Genomic DNA, 20,373 nt, shown 5'->3' on the forward strand with positions numbered 1-20,373 from the left:
TGTAATAAATGTCTACACCACTTAGCCAGAAGGTGCAAGATGACTAAGAGCACTGAGAACAAAACAAAAAACAGAAGTTGGCTAGTTGTACCGCACTATTGCAGTGAAAAACTCATGCAGGAAACATAAGCACAAGCAAATGCAATGGCCTAATAACTGAAAGCTGTTTAGGTGAGGGGTAAGTAGTAAAGGGGTCATATGATGTTCCTAATAAGAACATTATTTTGTGTATTGGCTGTAATGCAATGTATTTATGTGGTTTAAATGAAAAAATTGTTTCTCCTCTATGCCCCGCCTTTCTGAAATGCATAATTTTTTACAAAGCTCATCGGTCTGAAAAAGCAAGGTATGCTCTGATTGGCCAGCTATCCAGTGCATTGTGATTGGCCGAAAGCCCCAAGCGTGTGACGTAAATGTTAAACCACTTCCCATACTGTGATGCTAATCTTGGTCAGAACACCGGTGCGATAAGAGAAAACAATAAAACCCATTACAAACGAGGCATTGGTTGCATTCAGTGGGGATATAATTACGGATTATAATGACTTATACTGTGTATAAGTGTATACTGTGTATTACTTTGCATCTTGCCATGTAAACACAAAACTATGTCTGCATTTGTGATCGGAGGAACATCAAACAACAAGCGTTACTCTCAGTGGTTCTCAATTCCAGACCTCGCACCCCCCAGCTCTGCAAATTTTGCATGTCTCTCTTTTTTAACACACCTGATTCAGATAATTAGCTCGTTAGAAGTGAGCTCTGTGCATGAACTTTGTTCCCATTGACATGGTCCCTACACAGTGTTCATTCCTCCTGAGCAGGGGAAATCTGTTGAAGTTTATTTCACTCGGTACATTCATTCACTGATTTGTGCTGCGTAACGGACAAGTGTGACATCATATACCTCTGTAAATAAATATACAATTTAAATTCATGTCTCACACACTTCAATGCAATTTGAAAGGAACTGGAATTATGGCAGAATATCCTGTGTTGTCCACTTCATAGGGCAATTATGTTCGAATAGAACAAACGTCTTGAAGCCATAAGAGAAACATACATACAAAATATGCAGAGCAGGGGGGCGCAAGGACTGGAATTGAGATAAACACTGCTCAAAACTCGCATCAGTGCCAAATCCTTCAAATATGTAAATGTACTTACAGCCGGCATTGTAGTTTTTTCTCCCAGGATCAGGAAACAGTCCTCCACAAAATGTGCTGCACACATCTGAATATTTGGGTTGAACTGTTATGGAACAGTGTTGTAGATTAGAGGTGTCGCTATAACTGTGATATTCATAGCAACAATTATGACGATATACCGGTATTAGAAATAACTACAATATTTATAATGAAATGTTCTCTTATGATAACACCAAATGTAAATACTCCAGCATCAGTACCTGGTTGTGCTCCCAGGTGGCAGTATTGTGCCATAACGCTGACACCTGTCACACAAGAAGAAGATGCAGAGCTTGTTCATTGTTCATTCACGTTAGTACATTAATGTTAATAAATGACATCTTATTGTAAAGCGTTACCATAAATATTTATTTATATACTGTTGAACTTGAAAGTATTTTCTCTCTTGTTTTTTCATAAAAGCTGCAAAAAATACGCAGAAAGACAATTCAGTTTATTTGTATAGTGCTTTTTACGATACAAATCATTGCAAAACAACTTTACAAAAAATTAAGCTTCCACAATATTTAGTAGTGGCTTATTAGTTTATGGGCAAAAGACAGGAATTTTCAGAAAAATTTAAACAAGTTCTGTATGTTGTTTCAGGGTTAGCATCATCCGGGGTCCTCGGAGGGGTCAGCATCATCTCGTCTCATATGTTCTGGATCCAGACTGGAGCTTGTGCAAAACAGAGAAACAAATAGAGACATAATTAGCGTAGATACAACTGTAGTCACAAATTATGAGATGCATTATTCGAATGCTTAGCAAAAGGTGCGTTTTTAATCTAGATTTAAACAGAAAGAGTATGTCTGAACTCTGAACATTATCTGGAAGGCTATTACAGAGTTTGGGAGCCAAATGCAAAAAAGATTTCTTTTAGTGGACTTCGCTATCCTAGGAAAAGTCCAGTGTTTTGTGACCTTAGGGAGCGTGATGGGTTGTAGCATGGTATAAGGCTAGTTAGGTGCGCAGGAGCTAAACCATTTAGGGCCTAGTAAGTAATGATAATTTGTAACTGTTATAAAACTTAATAAGTAGCCAGTGCAGAGACTGTAAAATTGGGGTAGTATGATCATATTTTCTTGACCTGGTAAGGACTCTACCCGCTGCATTTTGGACTAAACCTGTAGTTTGTTTATTGAAGATGCTGGACAACCACCAAGAAGTGCATTGCGTTTATCAGTATCCTTGTGTTCGTTGGGTCAAAAAGTAATATTCAAATTACAAAGTAAAAACTCATTTGACTGATATCTTTCCCAGGTTTTCTATAGATATCACAATATATCGTGAATTCTTACGGCCACAATAATCATAATATGAAAAATCTCAAGATTCAAGATTTTTATTTTTCACATACAATTATATAGAGCATATATAACCAGCGTGTGTATATATATATATATATATATATATATATATATATATATATATATATATATATATATATATATATATATATATATATATATATATATACACTGATTTCTAGTTGTGTCTTCTTTGGGATGGCCAGACAAAGTATTTTCACTTTCACAACAAAACAACATTTGCCAGCAGCAAGAGCGAGAATCATTACGCCTTCTTTCTTTGTGTGAACATCTGTGCAATTATTTCCACATCGTGGGGGCGTGTTTAAATGAGGCGTTTTTGGAGGGAATGGATAAGTCTAAACTTTTATAAAGAATATATCTATGGGTTTAAGACTTTAGTCTTTGCAACTTTACCGATCTTCTTCATGCACCAAGAGCTTGTAATACTCCAAAGAGAACAGAAGACTTGGGTGGTGTGAGGATTGTGAGGGGAGGCAACACCAAAGCAAACAAGCATTCAATCATATATACTTAATTCATAGTATATCTATATAACCTCTATACTACAATTCAAAACAAAATATAGCCACAAGCAGCAATCATCAGGGTCCAAAAACCGATGGTCTAGGTGCATAATTAGAAATCTAAGTGAAATGAATCTCATGATGTGGTTTTTACAAGAAAGTCCAACTTGAATCTTCACTGAAAGTTAGGGTTTGATGAAACAGATGAAAAGGTTACATCAGCACAGCTGTCAAAAAATGACAACTGTCTTTCATATGAATCACTCCCTCTTACTATTTAAAGGAGAAATAACCTTCTAACATGTTCACTGTCATAAGCTATGTGATCATAATATATGTGGTGTAAGTGTGGACTTCTGTTCAACATTTGATTTTTAGACAAATTGAATCTCATGGGATGTTAATTTCAAATGAATGTGAAGATATTTGTAACTCAAAACCTTATCTGAAGCATTTATCTATTTTCATTTTTCATTTAGAATTGTGTATAATAGTGCTAAGTGTTTGTTTTATTATTCATACCACAATAGTAAATAATTGTCCTAGTAAATTTTTATGATATATGTTATCATGAAAATACAATTTTAAATGGATAGCAATATATTTAATTACGCCTGGCAACTTATATAAAAGTGAAATGTTTAATGATCTACATGTAACAGATTTCACTGTAAACTACACTAATGTCTGCAAGATTCGGTGGGTGATTCAGATTTTTCTTGGCATTGATTAGAAGACTTACAATTGTCAGACAGATTGCATACGTGACATCTACGTCATCAAGCTCAGTTTGCGCAGTATGCTTGACCCCCAGGAAGTGTGTGCTTCTATTTTACTTCATTTGTCTCTGTTGAACCCAATGGGGTCACCGTGTCCATTTCTTTTACTGTCTATGGGTCTAACCAGGACAACTGGTACTAACCCGTGACGTAAGTAAGCATTGATTGGCCAGACGCGTTTGAAAACATCCTCACCCGCCATGATTTAAAAGTCCTTGTAACATACTGTAAACATTGTGTCAACTTATTTCGCAAGAATGATGAACAGCGATAGATGGACGGACACTGAAATGCAGGCACTTGTAGCAAATGTAGCACTGCCAGTTGTTGTTGGAGATTCTTAGTCCACCTTTCCCTTTCAATCGCTTTACATATACGTCGACATTCCATGTCTATTATTGTGAAACCTATGGGACACACACAAAAAAAACACCGCTCCGATCACAGCATCCTCCATCCTCCTGTTGTTAAAGTTGTTCTTCTTTGTTAACGTTGTTCAGTACTGCGCACAAATGACATCACTGTCGACCAGCTTACATCAAGTCCTAATACACACTGTTGGTGCGAATGCAGCCCTTTAAATGATACTGAGAAATAGTTTGTGCAAAATTACAGAGATTTCATCATCGAAGTCAATCAAAAAAGTTTTTAGATCAAAATAGGACAATTAAATGCATTTTTTGTTTTTCTCCTAAAGTCACATATGCATTAGTTTGGCCATGAAACCTTTAGTTTATTTAACCCCTTAACTGTCACTCACATTTTTGAACGTAGACTTTAGAGTGCAGGTTCCAAACTTAAATTTTTATAATTCATGAATGAAAATATTTTGTAACATGATATTGATGTATCATGGTAATGCAATTTCTGATTTTAAAATGGGTTTTAAAGGATGCATTTTAAGATTTAAAGTTTTCAGTTGATAAATAACTTCTGATTTCTAAAATGTGATAGAGAAAAAGGCAACGAAGAAGTCTTTTTTTGTAAACAAAGGTCAAAACTTTTTTGAGGGTGCACTCTTGTCATAAATTAATCTATTACTCTTCCTACATAATTTTAAACAAAAAAACATTGGTAAAATATATATTTCGGAGTCTTAGAGCTTTCCAACAATATATATTTTGTCAAGATTAGATTTGATTTCATTGTAATATAGTGAAGTAAATGTAGACGTCCCGTACACAGGATGGCGAGACAGTTAAAGGGAGAGTGCAGAATCGAATCGTTATAATCTAATGAAATCGAATTTAATTGTTCTAAATTTGCAAAAATCGTTCTTGAATCAAATCGAAAACCTATGTATCATGTATTGAATCGAATCGCAGCCTTCCCAAAGATTCACAGCCCTAATATATATATATATATATATATATGGGGGTCCTGAAATATTATGGGGGTCCAGTACTCCAAAAAGTTTGAGAACCACTGACTGGTACAGTAAGGTTATCCGTCAGGACGTGTCCTCGGAAAATGGCACATCTGGTCACCTGGTATAGGCCATATGAGGCCCACACACAACAAGCCAGAGCTCAATGTAAAAGCAGTTTGTCAAACATGCACATTCTGGCCCACATACAACATGCCAGAAGTGACACTACAACCGGCTTGATGTGTGTGGGCCAAATCAGAACCATATTTGCCCCAGATGAGACCCGGAAGTTCATGCTATCAGAGTAGTGGCGCAATACGTTTTTAGTGCTATATGAGATAAAAAGAGAGAAGTTACTCCAAACACAGTTAAAACAGCTCAGATACGGGAAGAAAAACTTACACAATGGTCACATACGAAAATAAAGAAATATTCTACTTTTTCTTCTTGTTTAGTCTTATTATAGGTGAGTATTAAACGTTAGACTCATATCATTTTGTAATAATACTTTTTATGCTTGGTTGTTTATGTCACTTTTTCATGTGTTTTTGTGAAGACTATTTATAGTTAACTCTGAACATGACAGCGGTGTGTGTGTTGTGTGTTTAGGTGTTGAACGCTGCAGCAGTGTGTCATATAATAGATTAACTGTTAAGACTGGAGGATCTGTCACCATCCCATGTTATTATGATGAGAAATACACACATCAGAAGAAATACTGGCATTCAGAAAATAATAAGTCCAGTACATACACAAACACAACAGAGGAGAATCTGTCAGTAATTGATCATCCTGATCAGAGTCTCTTTACTGTGACTATAAGAAACCTGCAGAGCACAAAACATGATGGAGGCTATTATTGTGCTCTGAAGACTGAAGAAAAACCGACTCTCATATATGATATTTATCTCCAGGTTCAATCTGGTATGAGATTTTGTAGTTATTTTAATCAATCCATTTGTCAAATATGTGTTTAATCAAATCAAATGACTGTGTGTGTGTGTGTGTGTGTTCAGCTCCTTATGTGTCTGTGGTGAGCAGCAGTGTATCTGGACATGAAGGTGGTGATATCAGTGTTCAGTGTTTCTACACGTTAGGATATAAGAATAAAGTCAAACAGTGGTGCAGATATAAAGATCAGAGCTGTTACACAGTGGGGAGGACTAACACATCCCAGAATTCATCAGTCCAGATCAGTGATGATGGGAGAAGATCCTTCACTGTGCTGATGACTGGACTGAGACTCACTGATTCTGACTGGTACTACTGTTCTGCTGGAGACGCACTGAATCCTGTTCAACTCACTGTCAGTAAAGTGTAAGTATTCACTCTGTTTACTGTAAATGGCCTTCCTTTCATAATCATCTTTGTGGAACTATTCTATATTTGTATCCGTTTCTGTATTTCATTACTAACAGTCACTTCCTCATTGCTCTGGTGATATCCCCCTCCCCTCCCCTCCCCTCCCCTTTTTTTTTTTTTTTTTTGTCTTTGCAGAAATTGAACAGTAATTTTCAAGAAGAATAATTAAACAAAAAAATGTATGTGATGTGTGACATAGTAACATTGGTGGTTCTCATATTTGTCTGTTGATGGTGTGCACTTTTATTTTATTTTTCAGATGGCATATGGAGCGTTTCTGTTTGTCACAGAACTAGAGGAATTTTCTCCACATCGACCTGAAGAATCAAATGATTATACATGTTGATAATGAGCTTTATATTATGCTTTTGATTTGTTTATTCAACAGACTAGACTTAACCCTTGTGCTGCATTTGGGACATTTTTGGTCATTAATGCACTCAACGGGGTAAAATATTTAATGCAGCACAAGGGTTAAGGTGTCTGTGTGTGGAAAACATTAGACATCTGTTTGCTAAATGACCAATGTGTATTTTTTTTCAAATGTCACTTTTCATTCAAAAGGTGGATTCTTCTAATTACTAATAAAAAGTTTAGTTTCTCTCTCCCTCTCGCTCTCTGTCATGATTATTAGAATCAATTAAAAGTTGTCCATTATTATGCACTTTAACTGTGTTATTAAATCAAACTTAAAGGTGCTGTATACCACACTCTCAGAAAAAAAAGGACAAAAGCTGTCATGCTTTCAAATGGTACTCTATATACTACTAAAGAATGCACCTAAAGTGTTCACAGAAGTACTTTTTAAACTGTCACAGTGTCTGGGTTGTGTTCCCTGGGTATCCACTAGATGTCCTCCTTCCCCACGGTGTCTGTCACTTCATTAACCACATTCCTCACGTCTCTGCATAAATCATTGCACCCAGCTGTCACTGGTTATCTGTCATTACATTCTGTCAATTCCCCATTAGCGTTTGTCTCTCCCTGTGTATTTATACCCGGTCTGTCTTAGTATGTGTGACGGAGTCCTTGTTTAATTCATGTCCGTCACTTATCGTGCCCTAGCCTTGTGTCCTTGTTTGTTTGTGTTTTGGATATGTTTGGTATTGACCCCAGCCTGGACTGTTTATTCTTTGGATTTGTACTTAAATAAAGACATACCCGCAATTGGATCTTTCTCTGTGGTTTCCTGTATTCCGGCCGTGACAGAAACACAATGACCACATTTGCAAAGAATTCATTCTACATTTCAATCGGGGTTTGGCTCATTTTAGGTGAGAATAGTACATGTACTGATGTGTTAATTTCATATAGATTCAGTATAGCATTTTGCAAAGACCGGTTTAATGCTCATTTGTTCATGATGATTTAAATGTGTTGAATGTTTCCTTATGAAATCAATTCCTTGTGAAGCCAGAACTCAGGAACTCATACAAAACCGATTCTATGCAACAAAACCTAATCTGAAGACCTTTCTCCAAAGAGAGTAAAGATCACTCCTCTCCTTGCTCAGTGACGACCCTCTTCTCTATGCGAAAGATTACATTTTTTTGTAATGTGTTCTGCCGAGAAGGGTGTGTGTTCCCCTTTAGGGGTCTGTTGGGAATATGTATCTATCTCCAGCCAGGTGTGACCCTGGAGCACAAGAATATTTTCAAATTGGCTTCTAATTGTTTAATTGTTTTCATTATGTAACTGGCATGATACAATTTTACCTGACAAATGATAAATTGTTAATTTTGAATATATTCAGATTTATTCTGAAATAATTTTTCAGGTAGATTTTGTAGCTTAACATTTCTGCAAATCTGCGTCCAGGGCAGATCATACCAATGAACAGGGCAGGGGTCTCTCCAATAGGGATCTGATTTCTGTCCGTCTCTAGCTTAACAAGTTACAGTTTTCGTGATTATAGAAAAAGTTTACTTTTTGTTATTTCCTGGCAGGGTGTGACATTTATTATAATCACCCTGTATCCTCTGGGTAAGTTCCAAAACTGGCGAGTTTGAGTCCATGCATTTACTCTTGGCCGAGTGAGTTCCTGAGCAATAATAGGTCCTTAATAAATTAAGAATTATAAGTATTAGATTTCCAGAATACTCAAATATCTAAATTAATACACAATCAGTATTTGTGATCATTACATTTAGGCAATTAATTTTTTGATGCTTGAAACACCCTTTTGACCAATATACACTGAACAAAAATATAAACGCAACACTTTTGTTTTTGCCCCCATTTTTAATGAGCTGAATACAAAGATCTAAGACTTATGTACAAAAAATGACAATTTCTCTCAAATATTTCTCACAAATCTTTCTAAATCTGTGTTAGTGAGCACTTCTCCTTTGCCGAGATAAACTATCCACCATCCACCCGGTGTGTCATATCAAGATGCTGATTAGACAGCTTGATTATTACACAGGTGTGCCTTAGGCTGGCCACAATAAAAGGCCACTCTAAAATTTTGTTTTATCGCACAGCATAATGCCACAGATGTCTCAAGATTTGAGGGAGCATGCAATTGGCATGCTGACTGCAAGAATGTCCAGCAGAGCTGTTGCCCATGAATTCAATGTTAATTTATCTACCATAAGCTATCTCCAAATGCATTTCAGAGAATTTGGCAGTACATCCAACCGGCCTCTCAATGCTGACCACGTGTGACCACGCCAGCCCAGGACCTCCACATCCAGCATCTTCACCTCCAAGAAAGGCCTTAGACCAGACCCCAAACAGCTGCTGCAACAATCAAAAGAATCAAAACCAAACAATTTCTGCATAAACTGTCAGAAACCATCTCAGGGAAGCTTATCTGCATGCTTGTTGTTCTCATCGGGGTCTTGACCTGACTTCAGTTCGTCGTCGTAACGGACTTGAGTGAGGAAATGCTCACATTCTATTGCATCTGGCACTTTAGAGAGTTGTTCTCTTCATGGATGAATTCCTTTAATTGATGTTCAATCCTGCCTGGGAAACAATAACTATTATTCTTGATTTATTCTGCATTATTCTTAAATCATTATTTCTTGTAAATTTAAAGTGGAGTTTGGTATAACCTCAAAACTGTTTTCAGGATAGATCATACAAAAGACACAATGGATGGAGTATTGGGCACATCATTTGAGACCTTTTTGATTTCTGACTTTTAACTGCCTTAATAAATTGCAGTTTCCATGAATATGCAAAAACTATGCTTTTTGTTTTGAGCAAGCAGAGCGTAGCTGACTTAAAGGTCACCCTGAGTAGTGTGTATACTGCACCACCTGCCAAAATTATTTTTGAATGACGACTTTGACCTTTTGTCCCTGGCCCTTCCCCACCTGACCACCATAGTGGCTTTGACCTTTTGACCTTTTAATGGTCGCAGTTGTTGTTATGACATGTGATATGACATCTGTTTGTAATAAATCATGCTTATATGTCATCAGCCGTGCGATATGTCAAGAAATAAGATCACAGTCACCTTTTTGTAATTCAGATGCCAGAACTCCGGTATGCAATGTGACACCTGTTTAAATCGGACTGAAGGGTACACATATGCTCTAAGCAGGTGTCACACTAGCGCAGAGGTTTTGGTCATCCTACACAGCTGTGAGAAAGAGATACTGTTTTTAGGGCAATTTGAAAAATAAGTAGAAGAATATAAATTTTAAGAGATGAAAATTCATAATTATTGTTATGGACATTGACAGTGTTGTCAATGCTTTTTTTTTCAAGTTTAAAATAAAATTGCAACACTAATATAGTCAATAAATGAATAATATAAAAGAGGATAATATTGCAATAAAATGACACGCAAACATACACTTACATTCTAATTGTTGTTTTTCTGATTTTCAGCAATATAAAAAAAGAGGGTTAAATTAAATACATAACGTTGTTTACTGAATTGAAAATAAAGAAATAATTTTTTTTAGCTTATATAGGCAATTCATTAATTTTAAAAAAGTATTCAACATTTAAGTTCATCGAGCTTATAAAACACGCCATTCTCTTCTTTTAAAAAAGATGGTAATACATAAAATGTGATTTATATATAACATAATATATAAAATAAACATATCTGATGATAAATCTTTAAAAAAATGATGCCTTACATTTTTTTAGACTGCTAAGAGATTACGCGAAGTATGTCCAAACTTGAATGAATCCCCCCCCCCCAAAAAAAAAATAAAATAATAAAATTAAAAAGTAGATAAAATAAAATAAGAATGTTTAAAGGGGGGGGGGGGGGGTGAAATGCTCGTTTTCACTCAATATCCTGTTAATCTTGAGTACCTATAGAGTAGTACTGCATCCTTCATAACTCCAAAAAGTCTTTAGTTTTATTATATTTATAAGAGAAAAATAGTCTGTACCGATTTTTCCCGGAAAAACACGAGCGCCTAGAGGCGTGACGTGTGGGCGGAGCTAAAGAATCATGAGCGCCAGTAGGCTTTTGAGTTGAGAGCATGAGGAAGCTGTGACACATATCCAGAGGCTGAAATTTAACAAAGAGCAGCATCAGCAAAGGCGTCTGGAAAATGACTAAGTTCCACTTTATGTCGTTTTTTTTTTTTTTTTTTTTTAAGCTGTACATGTGGAAAGTGCAGTTTGATGACAACATCGCATGTTGTTTACTTGATGTGCTTACGCGCTGATAGCTAAGTTAACAACACAGAGATATTTGAAGCAGTTTTACTCACCGCCTGCGGTTCCAACACACGATCGTGACCCTTTTTCGTTGGGACTGCATTATCCTTAAGAAATAAACGATGTGCAATCCGAAATGCAGGGAACAAACAAAAACACTTGCACAACTCCGTTGATGCTCTGTAAAAATAAACTCCATCCACTGGTCCCTTAATGCTGTTTCTCTTTTGGTAATCTGTGCAGGGTTGTCTTGCCCTGGCAACCAAAAACACACTTCTTTTGTGACTTTTCGTGACGCTCTCGCTCTGATCAGTGAGTCTGTGCTCAGCCTCTTTCTCCTCTGCTACACGGGAGCGCGCGCTCTTCCGGCAGAAGTTCCTTAGGACCCATATAAGGAAATTCCGCTCCATCTAACGTCACACAGAGCCATACTCGAAAAAAACTTTCCAAAACTTGTGACAAACCAGAAGAGGTTTTTTTGGAACAAAAATACTCCTTCAAAACTAAAACTTAATTTTTGAAACTTTGTCCATGTTAAGCATGGGAATCCAACTCTTTAACAGTGTAAAAAACTCAGTATGCATGAAATAGCATTTCACCCCCCCTTTAAATGGAATCATAAACAAAATCTCACAGGTCCTTGTGTATTCTCCTGTATCTTAAACTGAGGGGGTGCTTCACAGACCCCTCGTGGTGAGGGTGGAGTTCCAGAACGCATGATCTAAGTAAATGGGGTACATTATTTCATAGCATAACATTAATGTAAAGTTTAAATAAACAGTACCCCTACTCCTCTGATGTCCGGTCATTATTAAATTTCAACAAAATTATCATTTATATTACTTATAATATTATATTATATTACCTATAATATTTATATTTTATATAATATTATATCATTTTATATACATTATTATATTTTATTAGATGTATTACACATTAAACACTTTAGATTCTTTAAGATTCTTTATAGATTATTTTTAACATGATCTTCAAAGTTTTAACACCATCTCTCTCTCTCTCTCTCTCTCTCACACACACACAGACACACACACAGACACACAATGAAACATGTTGCCAGTATTTCTTTATGTTTAAAAATAAAAATAAAAATATTTATTTCGCTTTAAATGGATGTGAAGGAGCTAGTTTGTTTGTCACAGCACAGACACAGCTGTGAAGTTTAGAAGCAGTTAATGTATAATTTTTAAAAATTATTTTCAGAGAAAGACCCTCAATTGTTTTCAGTCATTAAAGATGGTTGGGGCAGACCCCTGCATCTTAGAGATGTAATTCAAGACCCTTCAGTGTCAGCTATTTTAATGATCAATATTTAAAAGCAAAAATGTTTATAATGACCACCTATAAATCTTCCGGCTGTAATTCTATTTTATATATGTTAAAAGTATCTTTACTATCCATATCATCTATTATTTAAATATTTCAAAAACCATATTATATTCTTTATATAAAACAATATATTTAACTGACAGTATATCCCAACGTGTGTTTACCATATATTCAGTCGTTCGGTCTTTGAAATTTTCTCCTCTAGTGCTTTTTACGTAGTACTTTTTTCATTATCTGTAAGATTTAAACTTTTCTTAAAATGTATTGCCTAAGCAAATTCGTTGCGTATGAACAAAGAACTCATTAACCAGACAGCAAAAACTAGGAAACAAACCGCGAGGCCTAGGAATTACAATTAGTTGGAAAAATAAGATAAGAAAGGTGAAACTGCGGTAAACTAATTTAAACAGAAAGAATAAGCAAAGTCATAGAAACTGTATGGAAAAAAATTACTTGTTTATAAGTGTAATGCAGTGAAAAACTTTGTGGTTTACAGTTCACTATGGCGTGATGAGGCCTATTGCTCATTAAACACACTGATAAAGTCAAGAAATCTTGCAATTTTAGGCAAAAGAGTTAGAACAAGCATTTGTGTATGTGTTGTTAGGCTATATTATTCTCATTTTCATTATAAAGATTTGTTATGTTTATTTTAATGTCAACGCACTTATGAACACTGTTGCAGATTTTGTCTTAGTAACATGCAATACAATATTTTTTAAAAGATAAAGCTATGGACTGTTTGAGTAACACTCTCGTATTTGACATTTTTACTGTCAAGTTTTCACCGCGTACAGGCACCCAACTAACCGAAACCTGTAACCTTTATAAATAAATATCAGATCCAAGCCTGACGCCTATTGTATGTAACTGACTAAAACTAAAATTTATGCTGAACAAAACAATTGCAATTGTGAAAAATTAAGATAATTAATAGATGTCAAAAACTGCTCACCGCATGTTTTTTTAAATTAGAACAGGTTTATTAAGACGTGACAAAGCGTAGTTGCTCGTAAAAGTCTCCTGGCCTGAGTACAGCCCCAGTCAACAGAGCTGCAAGGCACTTTTAAAAGCAAAAGACAAAACATAAGGAAAAGAGAAAGGTATTGATTATTGCAATTGTCAGAATAATAGCGTCCCAATATTTTTGAACAGAAAGTGCCCCCTCACTACTTTCTACCTATGCCATAAAACTATTTTCATTCAGTTACAAAATTATTCTAATAAATCTTGATCTCAAATCTGTTTCTGTGTATAGATTAGCGGCTGTCCAAATGCATGACAATGAAAGGTCAATTTATGGTCATTTGTTACTTTTGTAGACACCCCACATCTTTTAGTTTGGGTCCTAGATTTGCAAGCTAAGCTGTGTTATGTAATGTCATTTAGTTCAGTAGCAGAGATTTACTAAAAACTAAACTGTAAATTCACTGCTAATTAATGCATTATACAGGTGCTGGTCATATAATTAGAATATCATCAAAAAGTTGATTTATTTCACTAATTGCGTTCCCTCGATTTACTATTACGTTACCTTGATTTGCTAAATCATGCGCACGATTTAGCAAATCGAGGGAATGAATTAATAAATTGTGCGCACAATTTATAAATCGAGTGAACGAAATAGTACATCCAGGGAATGCAATAGTAATCGTGTGCACGTTTTAGTACATTGAGGAAACAAATTAGTAAATCTTGCACACGATTTAGCCTACTATTCTTTTTTCCTGCATGTCATCCTGCATGTCATGTCATACCATTATAATCACAAATCAAATCAGAACACATAAGTAAAATTTAGATTTGTTGTGTTGTGTGAGGTTGCTGGCTGCAAAGTGGCTACTTTTCTCACTTGCTAATGTTTATGTGGTTTAAGGCGATATTTCTGCTCTTCCTCTGAAACAGGAAGAAGCAGAGACACTGCAAGAAGTGACCAGCTCCTCTCATGAACACACACTCTGCTGTAGACATGATTTACTCTCTGATCCTCTCTGGGATTTTACTTCACATCACAGGTAAACAATTATAATACTCTCGTAATAGAATTATTAAACTATCGTATAAACGAAACTATTTTTAACTTAAATTGTATAATAATAATACAATTTTAACAATTCTAATAATAACTGCTTTGTGAAGCTTTGAAACCTTTGTGAATTACTTGTATACAACCAGCGATTCAGAGCAGAATCAAACTGCCAAAGTCACATGTTTCAGTAAAAGGATTTATGTCATAATGCTTTGAAATGTCAGTGTTTCTCAGTGGGCCCAACCAAACACCCACACTTATATAGAAGGTGAATGGGGCCAAAAGTCTTTAAATAGAGCACTTGAAATTTGACCTTGTCAACTCATGATTTCGGTGCATGAGTTCCTTAACATGATGCATGATGGGATACACTTAGCTTCTGTGTGTAAAGGGCACTGAGCTTTGGGTTTTTTTCAGACCGGGGGCGATCTTGCACCCTTACTTCCTGTTTTGTGCAAGTACTCTCGTGTGGCCAAGAACACAAGATTAGTAATTAATAGCCTCTTGTTGGCTTGTTTAGTCAATTAATGGATTAAGAATAGTCTCCAGAATATAGTCTCCAGAATCACACATAAGGCATTTTTTGTTCAGTGAAAAAAATCTGAATGAATCCTTTTTTTTTTGAACGAACTAAAAAATGAACAAATCTCTTGAAAGAATAACAATTTCCACCACTATTACAAACTATCTGCTTCATAAATTCAAGCAGATCGGAAATTATGAATCTGTAAATACAAATGAAATGGGCAAATTTTGGTTAAGTTGTTTATTTTCATTGAGCTATACTTCCCCTTACCAAAAGTAGTATACTTCAAGTTTATTTTATTAAGTACAGTTAAGTAAAGTTCAAGTATATTTTTAAGTATACTTTATGTAGCAAGTATACATTTATAAGTGTTCTAGTAGTATATTCATGAACTAACTTCATGGGACTAAATTGACCCACTTTCTGTTATATAAAGATATACTTTTAAATATCCTTTAAGTATAACAGTAGCAAACTTTGAGTACATAACTAGTTTGCATCTATGTTTGTGGTTTGTACTGCAATTATACTAAAAGTGAACTTATAGGAATACTGATAGTTTGCTAATTAAATACTTTGTATACTTTGCAGTAGTCTCCGTAAACTACTAGTTTAGAAGTTTTCTACTGCAAGTATACTCATAAGTTTTCTTTAAGTGAACTTTACATCATACTTAATGTAGGTTTTAATTATATTTTGTTATATGAATATTTGAACATACAAAACATCCAAAGAAAGAACAGGTTATCTGCTTGTAAACAAAAAAAATATATATATATATTCTAGCTTCATGCATTCTTTTTTTTAAAAACACTTTAATGGGGGTAGGTTTCATAAGAATAAAAAAAGAAAGAAATACAATTTTGAACAAAAAGTTAAAAAAAGATTATGAATTGGATTAAGAATGATAATCAAAACGTAGATGGAGTCGATCAACACCCCAAAGCTGTTACATCAGTGCTTTAAGTGGCCCAAAAGAGGTGCCGGTACTCTATTATAGCCTATATAATATTATTAGCCTATATAATAAAATTAGTTTTTTTTTTTTTTTTTTTTTTTATGATGCCCCTCATCCCCTGAGGTAACAACAAATAAACTGAAGGGGTTTTATATACAGCAGTCAACAGACCTTATAAAAAATAATAAATCCTTTTATTAGTTTGTTGATTTGCTTGAGGTAGAAAGAACTACTGAACATAAATAAAATGTGCAAAAGGATTTTGAAAAAAATACCTTTAGGGTGACCAGATCAGATTGGCTTAAATTAAATATCTAAATTCGTACCTAGCCGCCTACGGTATTTTTTTTTTTCGAACTTAGAAAAAAGATGCTGCAGCCAATGAGCAGCCGGCGGGGGCTGGTTGCAGGACGACTCAACCTCCGCAGACAGTTTTTAATGTTTATCAGACAATAACTACTCAAGATTTTGCTTTAGTATAATTTTCGTGACAATTAGGGCCAGATTCGGGATTCGGGATAACAGTTTAGATTTCTGGACTGTCCCGAATTTTTCAGGACGTAACATATTAAGTGTTGTTAACTGTATTAGAATTTTTTACGAGCCGAGTGTGCACGTTTCACACACTCTCTCCGGCCACGTTGAGTTGTTGACACTGACAGCGGCAAAAGCCGCACATGCGCTTTTCACTTGTAAAACTCAAGGGTGTATGGGTAATGTAGTCTCTGCTCTCGGTGGGATGAATTAGGAAGCTTGTATTGTGAAGGGCACTCTGAAAAGTGGCAGTGCAGGCAAAAGATTAATACCTCTATTAAAACAGATGTCTAAATGAGCGTACCGGTACGCTAAAAGCACGTTTTGGGCGCAAGGAGAGGTGGCGGTATGCTCAAGAGCTACATTTGGATGTGGCGGTACTGAGTATGAGTGTTACATGTGTTTTCTTCTTTTTCTTATTCACAAGTTGTTGTTTTTTCTGTGCAGAAGATGTATACTAGTGCCCTTTAGTGTAAAACAATGAAAACACGGATTCTAGGAGCACAAGTTTAGCTCAAATATATTAAGCCTTTTTATAAGTAATAGTCAAGTATACTTAAAGGTACAATTTGTAAGATATTTACAGTAAAATACCCAAAAACCACTAGGCTAGTGTTATATATTTTGTGTTAATGATAATGTTTTAAACTACTTGTAAATCATGAGAAAATTTGCATACTAAACAGTGACACGGGGCAGTGCAATCCCCTGTCAATGACGTCAGTTACCCTTTGTTACCGCCTTTACTGACGTAGAAACCACATGACAACAGTGTCGTGGACAAATGTGGAAGTAGCATTTGTTGTCTTCTACCCAACCGCTGATGGCCATCAATCAGACGGAAAGATAAATCATGGATTTAATGTTCAACGATCTACATACAAATCTACATACAAATCGCAAATCGTTGAACTCATGTTAAATCCATGATTTATCTTTCCGTCTGATTGTTGACTGAAGACAACAAATCCCATCATTCCACTCTCCTTCTTAGCGTCATCAAACCACGCGATTGTTATTGTTTTGGTAGTGTGTCCTCTAGTGGCAGGTCCTTCAACCTGTACCTTTAAATGCCATTTTAAGTATATTTCTGAGAAGAACATAAAGCCCATTCCTGGGAAGTACATAAAATGTAAAAGCTAAAAGCATATCTAGTTTTAGTTTAAAAGAAGTATAATAATAGCACAGTTGAATAAATTTATCTATCATCATGCTGTTTCTAAGATGAAAAGCAAAAAATTCTGCTTCATTTGGGATCCATTTCCCACTCCAGTCATGAGATATGGCAGTTCACAACACAGCAAAAATTCTCCATTCTAATGCGTTTCACCCTGTAATTAAAATGTTTAACTTCTACCTCCACTATTCTCTATACTGTAGTATCAGGGTCCTCAAATCACAGAATGTACTGCGTTGCCAACATCACGTTCCCATTTCTGATGACCCTGACCTCTTGATGTGATGACGTAAATGCAAAGTATGCCATAATTTCTTTCAAATTTTGTTCGGTTTATAGAAGGGTTTATGCCATCCCTCTCAAACCGATTACACTTTCATTCAGTTTGGGCATTTTTATTTCGATTGAGGTGTTCACTTAAAAAAAAAAAAAAAAAAAAAGGGAAGTCGTGGCCTAATTTGGGGAAGTCGTGGCCTAATGGTTAGAGAGTCGGACTCCCAATCGAAAGGTTATGAGTTCGAGTCCCGGGCCAGAAGGAATTGTGGGTGGGGGGAGAACATGTACAGCTCTCTCTCCACCTTCAATACCACAACTTAGGTGCCCTTGAGCAAGGCATTGAACCCCCAACTGCTCCCTGGGCGCCGCAGTATAAATGGCTGCCCAGTGCCCACTGCTCCGGGTGTGTGTTCACAGTGTGTGTGTGTGTGTGTGTGTGTGTGTGTGTTCACTGCTCTGTGTGTGTGCACTTCGAATGGGTTAAATGCAGAGCACAAATTCTGAGTATGGGTCACAATACTTGGCTGAATGTCACATCACTTTCACTTTCTGTCACTTTCACTTATATGGAGCATTTTCATTCAGATTGGACTTTTAAACTGATTACAATAATCCACGTAAACGCAACTACTGTGTTTTATGTGAAGGGTGAAAAAATCAAGAAGTGATTAATTGTTAAGCTAATCCTGGACATAATGGTTTGTGTTTTTTTTTTTTTTTAAGGTGAGAGTAGTGCATGTATTACTGTGTTAATTTCTAATAGATTCTGCAAAGACAGGTTTTATGCTAATCTGTTCATGATGTTTTTAATGTGTTTTATGTGAGGATATACAGTAACAAATTAAGAAGTGACTTATTGTTGGATGTATTGGACTGTGTTTTGTTTAGGTGTTGAATGCTACACTGGTTTGTCAAACAGTACATTAACTGTTAAGACTGGAAATAATAAATCTAATACATACACAAACACAACAGAGAAGAATCTGTCAGTAATTGATCATCCTGATCAGAGTCTCTTTACTGTGACTATGAGAAACCTGCAGAACAACCACACTGGATATTATTACTGTATTGTGGAGACTGGAGCACAACCACCGATAAAAGCAATATATGAGCCTTATCTCAAGATTCAATCTGGTAAGATATTTAGCATTTGTTTTTTACAACATATAATTTCAAGTTCTTTTCATTTTAAACACTCTCTCATTCCTCCTCTATTATGTTATCTCAAATGACGCGCGCGCATGTGTGTGTGTGTGTGTGTGTGTGTGTGTTCAGCTCCTGATGTGTCTGTGGTGAGCAGCAGTGTATCTGGACATGAAGGTGGTGATATCAGTGTTCAGTGTTTCTACAGTTCTGGATATCAGAATGAAGTCAAACAGTGGTGCAGATATAAAGATCAGAGCTGTTACACAGGGGGGAGGACTAACACATCCCAGAATTCATCAGTCCAGATCAGTGATGATGGGAGAAAATCCTTCACTGTGCTGATGACTGGACTGAGACTCACTGATTCTGACTGGTACTACTGCTCTGCTGGAGATCTGCAGGCTCCTGTTCACCTCACAGTCACTGAATTCAAAAGAAGTAAGATCCCAAACCAATTCAGCCATTAAAAATTATGTCTCTCTCAATGCACTAAAACTAACCTCATGTCTTTCTCTTCTTTAAAACATTTACAACTGGTCCTGTAGCTACACCATCTCACTCTAAAACTACTACTACTACTGCTCTGCTGGAGAGGCACTGAATCCTGTTCAACTCACTGTAATTTCGGCAAAACCAGGTACACATTTTTTTCAATAATACATAATTATTTTCTACTACATATGAAATAGAACACAACTAAACTTTATTTTTTACTTTTGTACACAGGCACTGTCAGTGAAACAGTGTAAGTATTAAATCTGTTCTCTGTAAATGACCTTCCTTTAATAATCAACTTTGTGGAAATATTCTATATTTGTCTCTGTTTATGTATATCTCATGACTGAAAGTTATTTCCTCATTGCTCTGGTGATATTCCTTCTTTAGACCTACTTCTTTTTTTCTGTATTCTTTTTTAGATTTAGAGTAAACACAAAAGTAGGCTACTATATGTGTATTGTTCAAAAATAAACTAGCCTTTTTAAGGCTTGATCTAATAATAAATAAAAAAAATAGGCAGAAAATACTTTAACAGAAAGGCTTTTAACATTTAAAATTCAATCCGTGTACAGAGTCAATCTAAATCCCGGGTGATCTGAATCCTGGGTTATCTTGTTTCACACTGCTCATAATTCACTCATCATTAACAAGTAATCCTGGGTATTCATAAACTGACATTTTACACTGTATGCTACATGATTCCTAAA

General features: G+C 35.7%; 2 protein-coding genes across 2 annotated transcripts; both read left to right on the plus strand.

Moving 5' to 3' along the window:
* The first annotated feature begins 5,555 nt into the window (after positions 1 to 5,555).
* LOC113112932 (polymeric immunoglobulin receptor-like) lies at positions 5,556 to 6,942 on the plus strand. Its single transcript, XM_026278871.1, has 4 exons — positions 5,556 to 5,638; positions 5,782 to 6,096; positions 6,189 to 6,489; positions 6,794 to 6,942. The coding sequence occupies exons 1-4, from the start codon at positions 5,578 to 5,580 to the stop codon at positions 6,828 to 6,830; spliced, it is 714 nt and encodes a 237-aa protein (XP_026134656.1). The 5' UTR covers positions 5,556 to 5,577; the 3' UTR covers positions 6,831 to 6,942.
* A 7,508-nt stretch (positions 6,943 to 14,450) lies between these two features.
* On the plus strand, positions 14,451 to 20,096 carry LOC113040127 (polymeric immunoglobulin receptor-like). The gene is made up of 4 exons (XM_026198402.1): positions 14,451 to 14,534; positions 18,908 to 19,156; positions 19,298 to 19,606; positions 20,086 to 20,096. The coding sequence occupies exons 1-4, from the start codon at positions 14,465 to 14,467 to the stop codon at positions 20,094 to 20,096; spliced, it is 639 nt and encodes a 212-aa protein (XP_026054187.1). The 5' UTR covers positions 14,451 to 14,464.
* Positions 20,097 to 20,373: the final 277 nt, after the last annotated feature.

Source organism: Carassius auratus, chromosome 2, assembly GCF_003368295.1.
Source record: "Carassius auratus strain Wakin chromosome 2, ASM336829v1, whole genome shotgun sequence".
Lineage (NCBI taxonomy): Eukaryota > Metazoa > Chordata > Actinopteri > Cypriniformes > Cyprinidae > Carassius > Carassius auratus.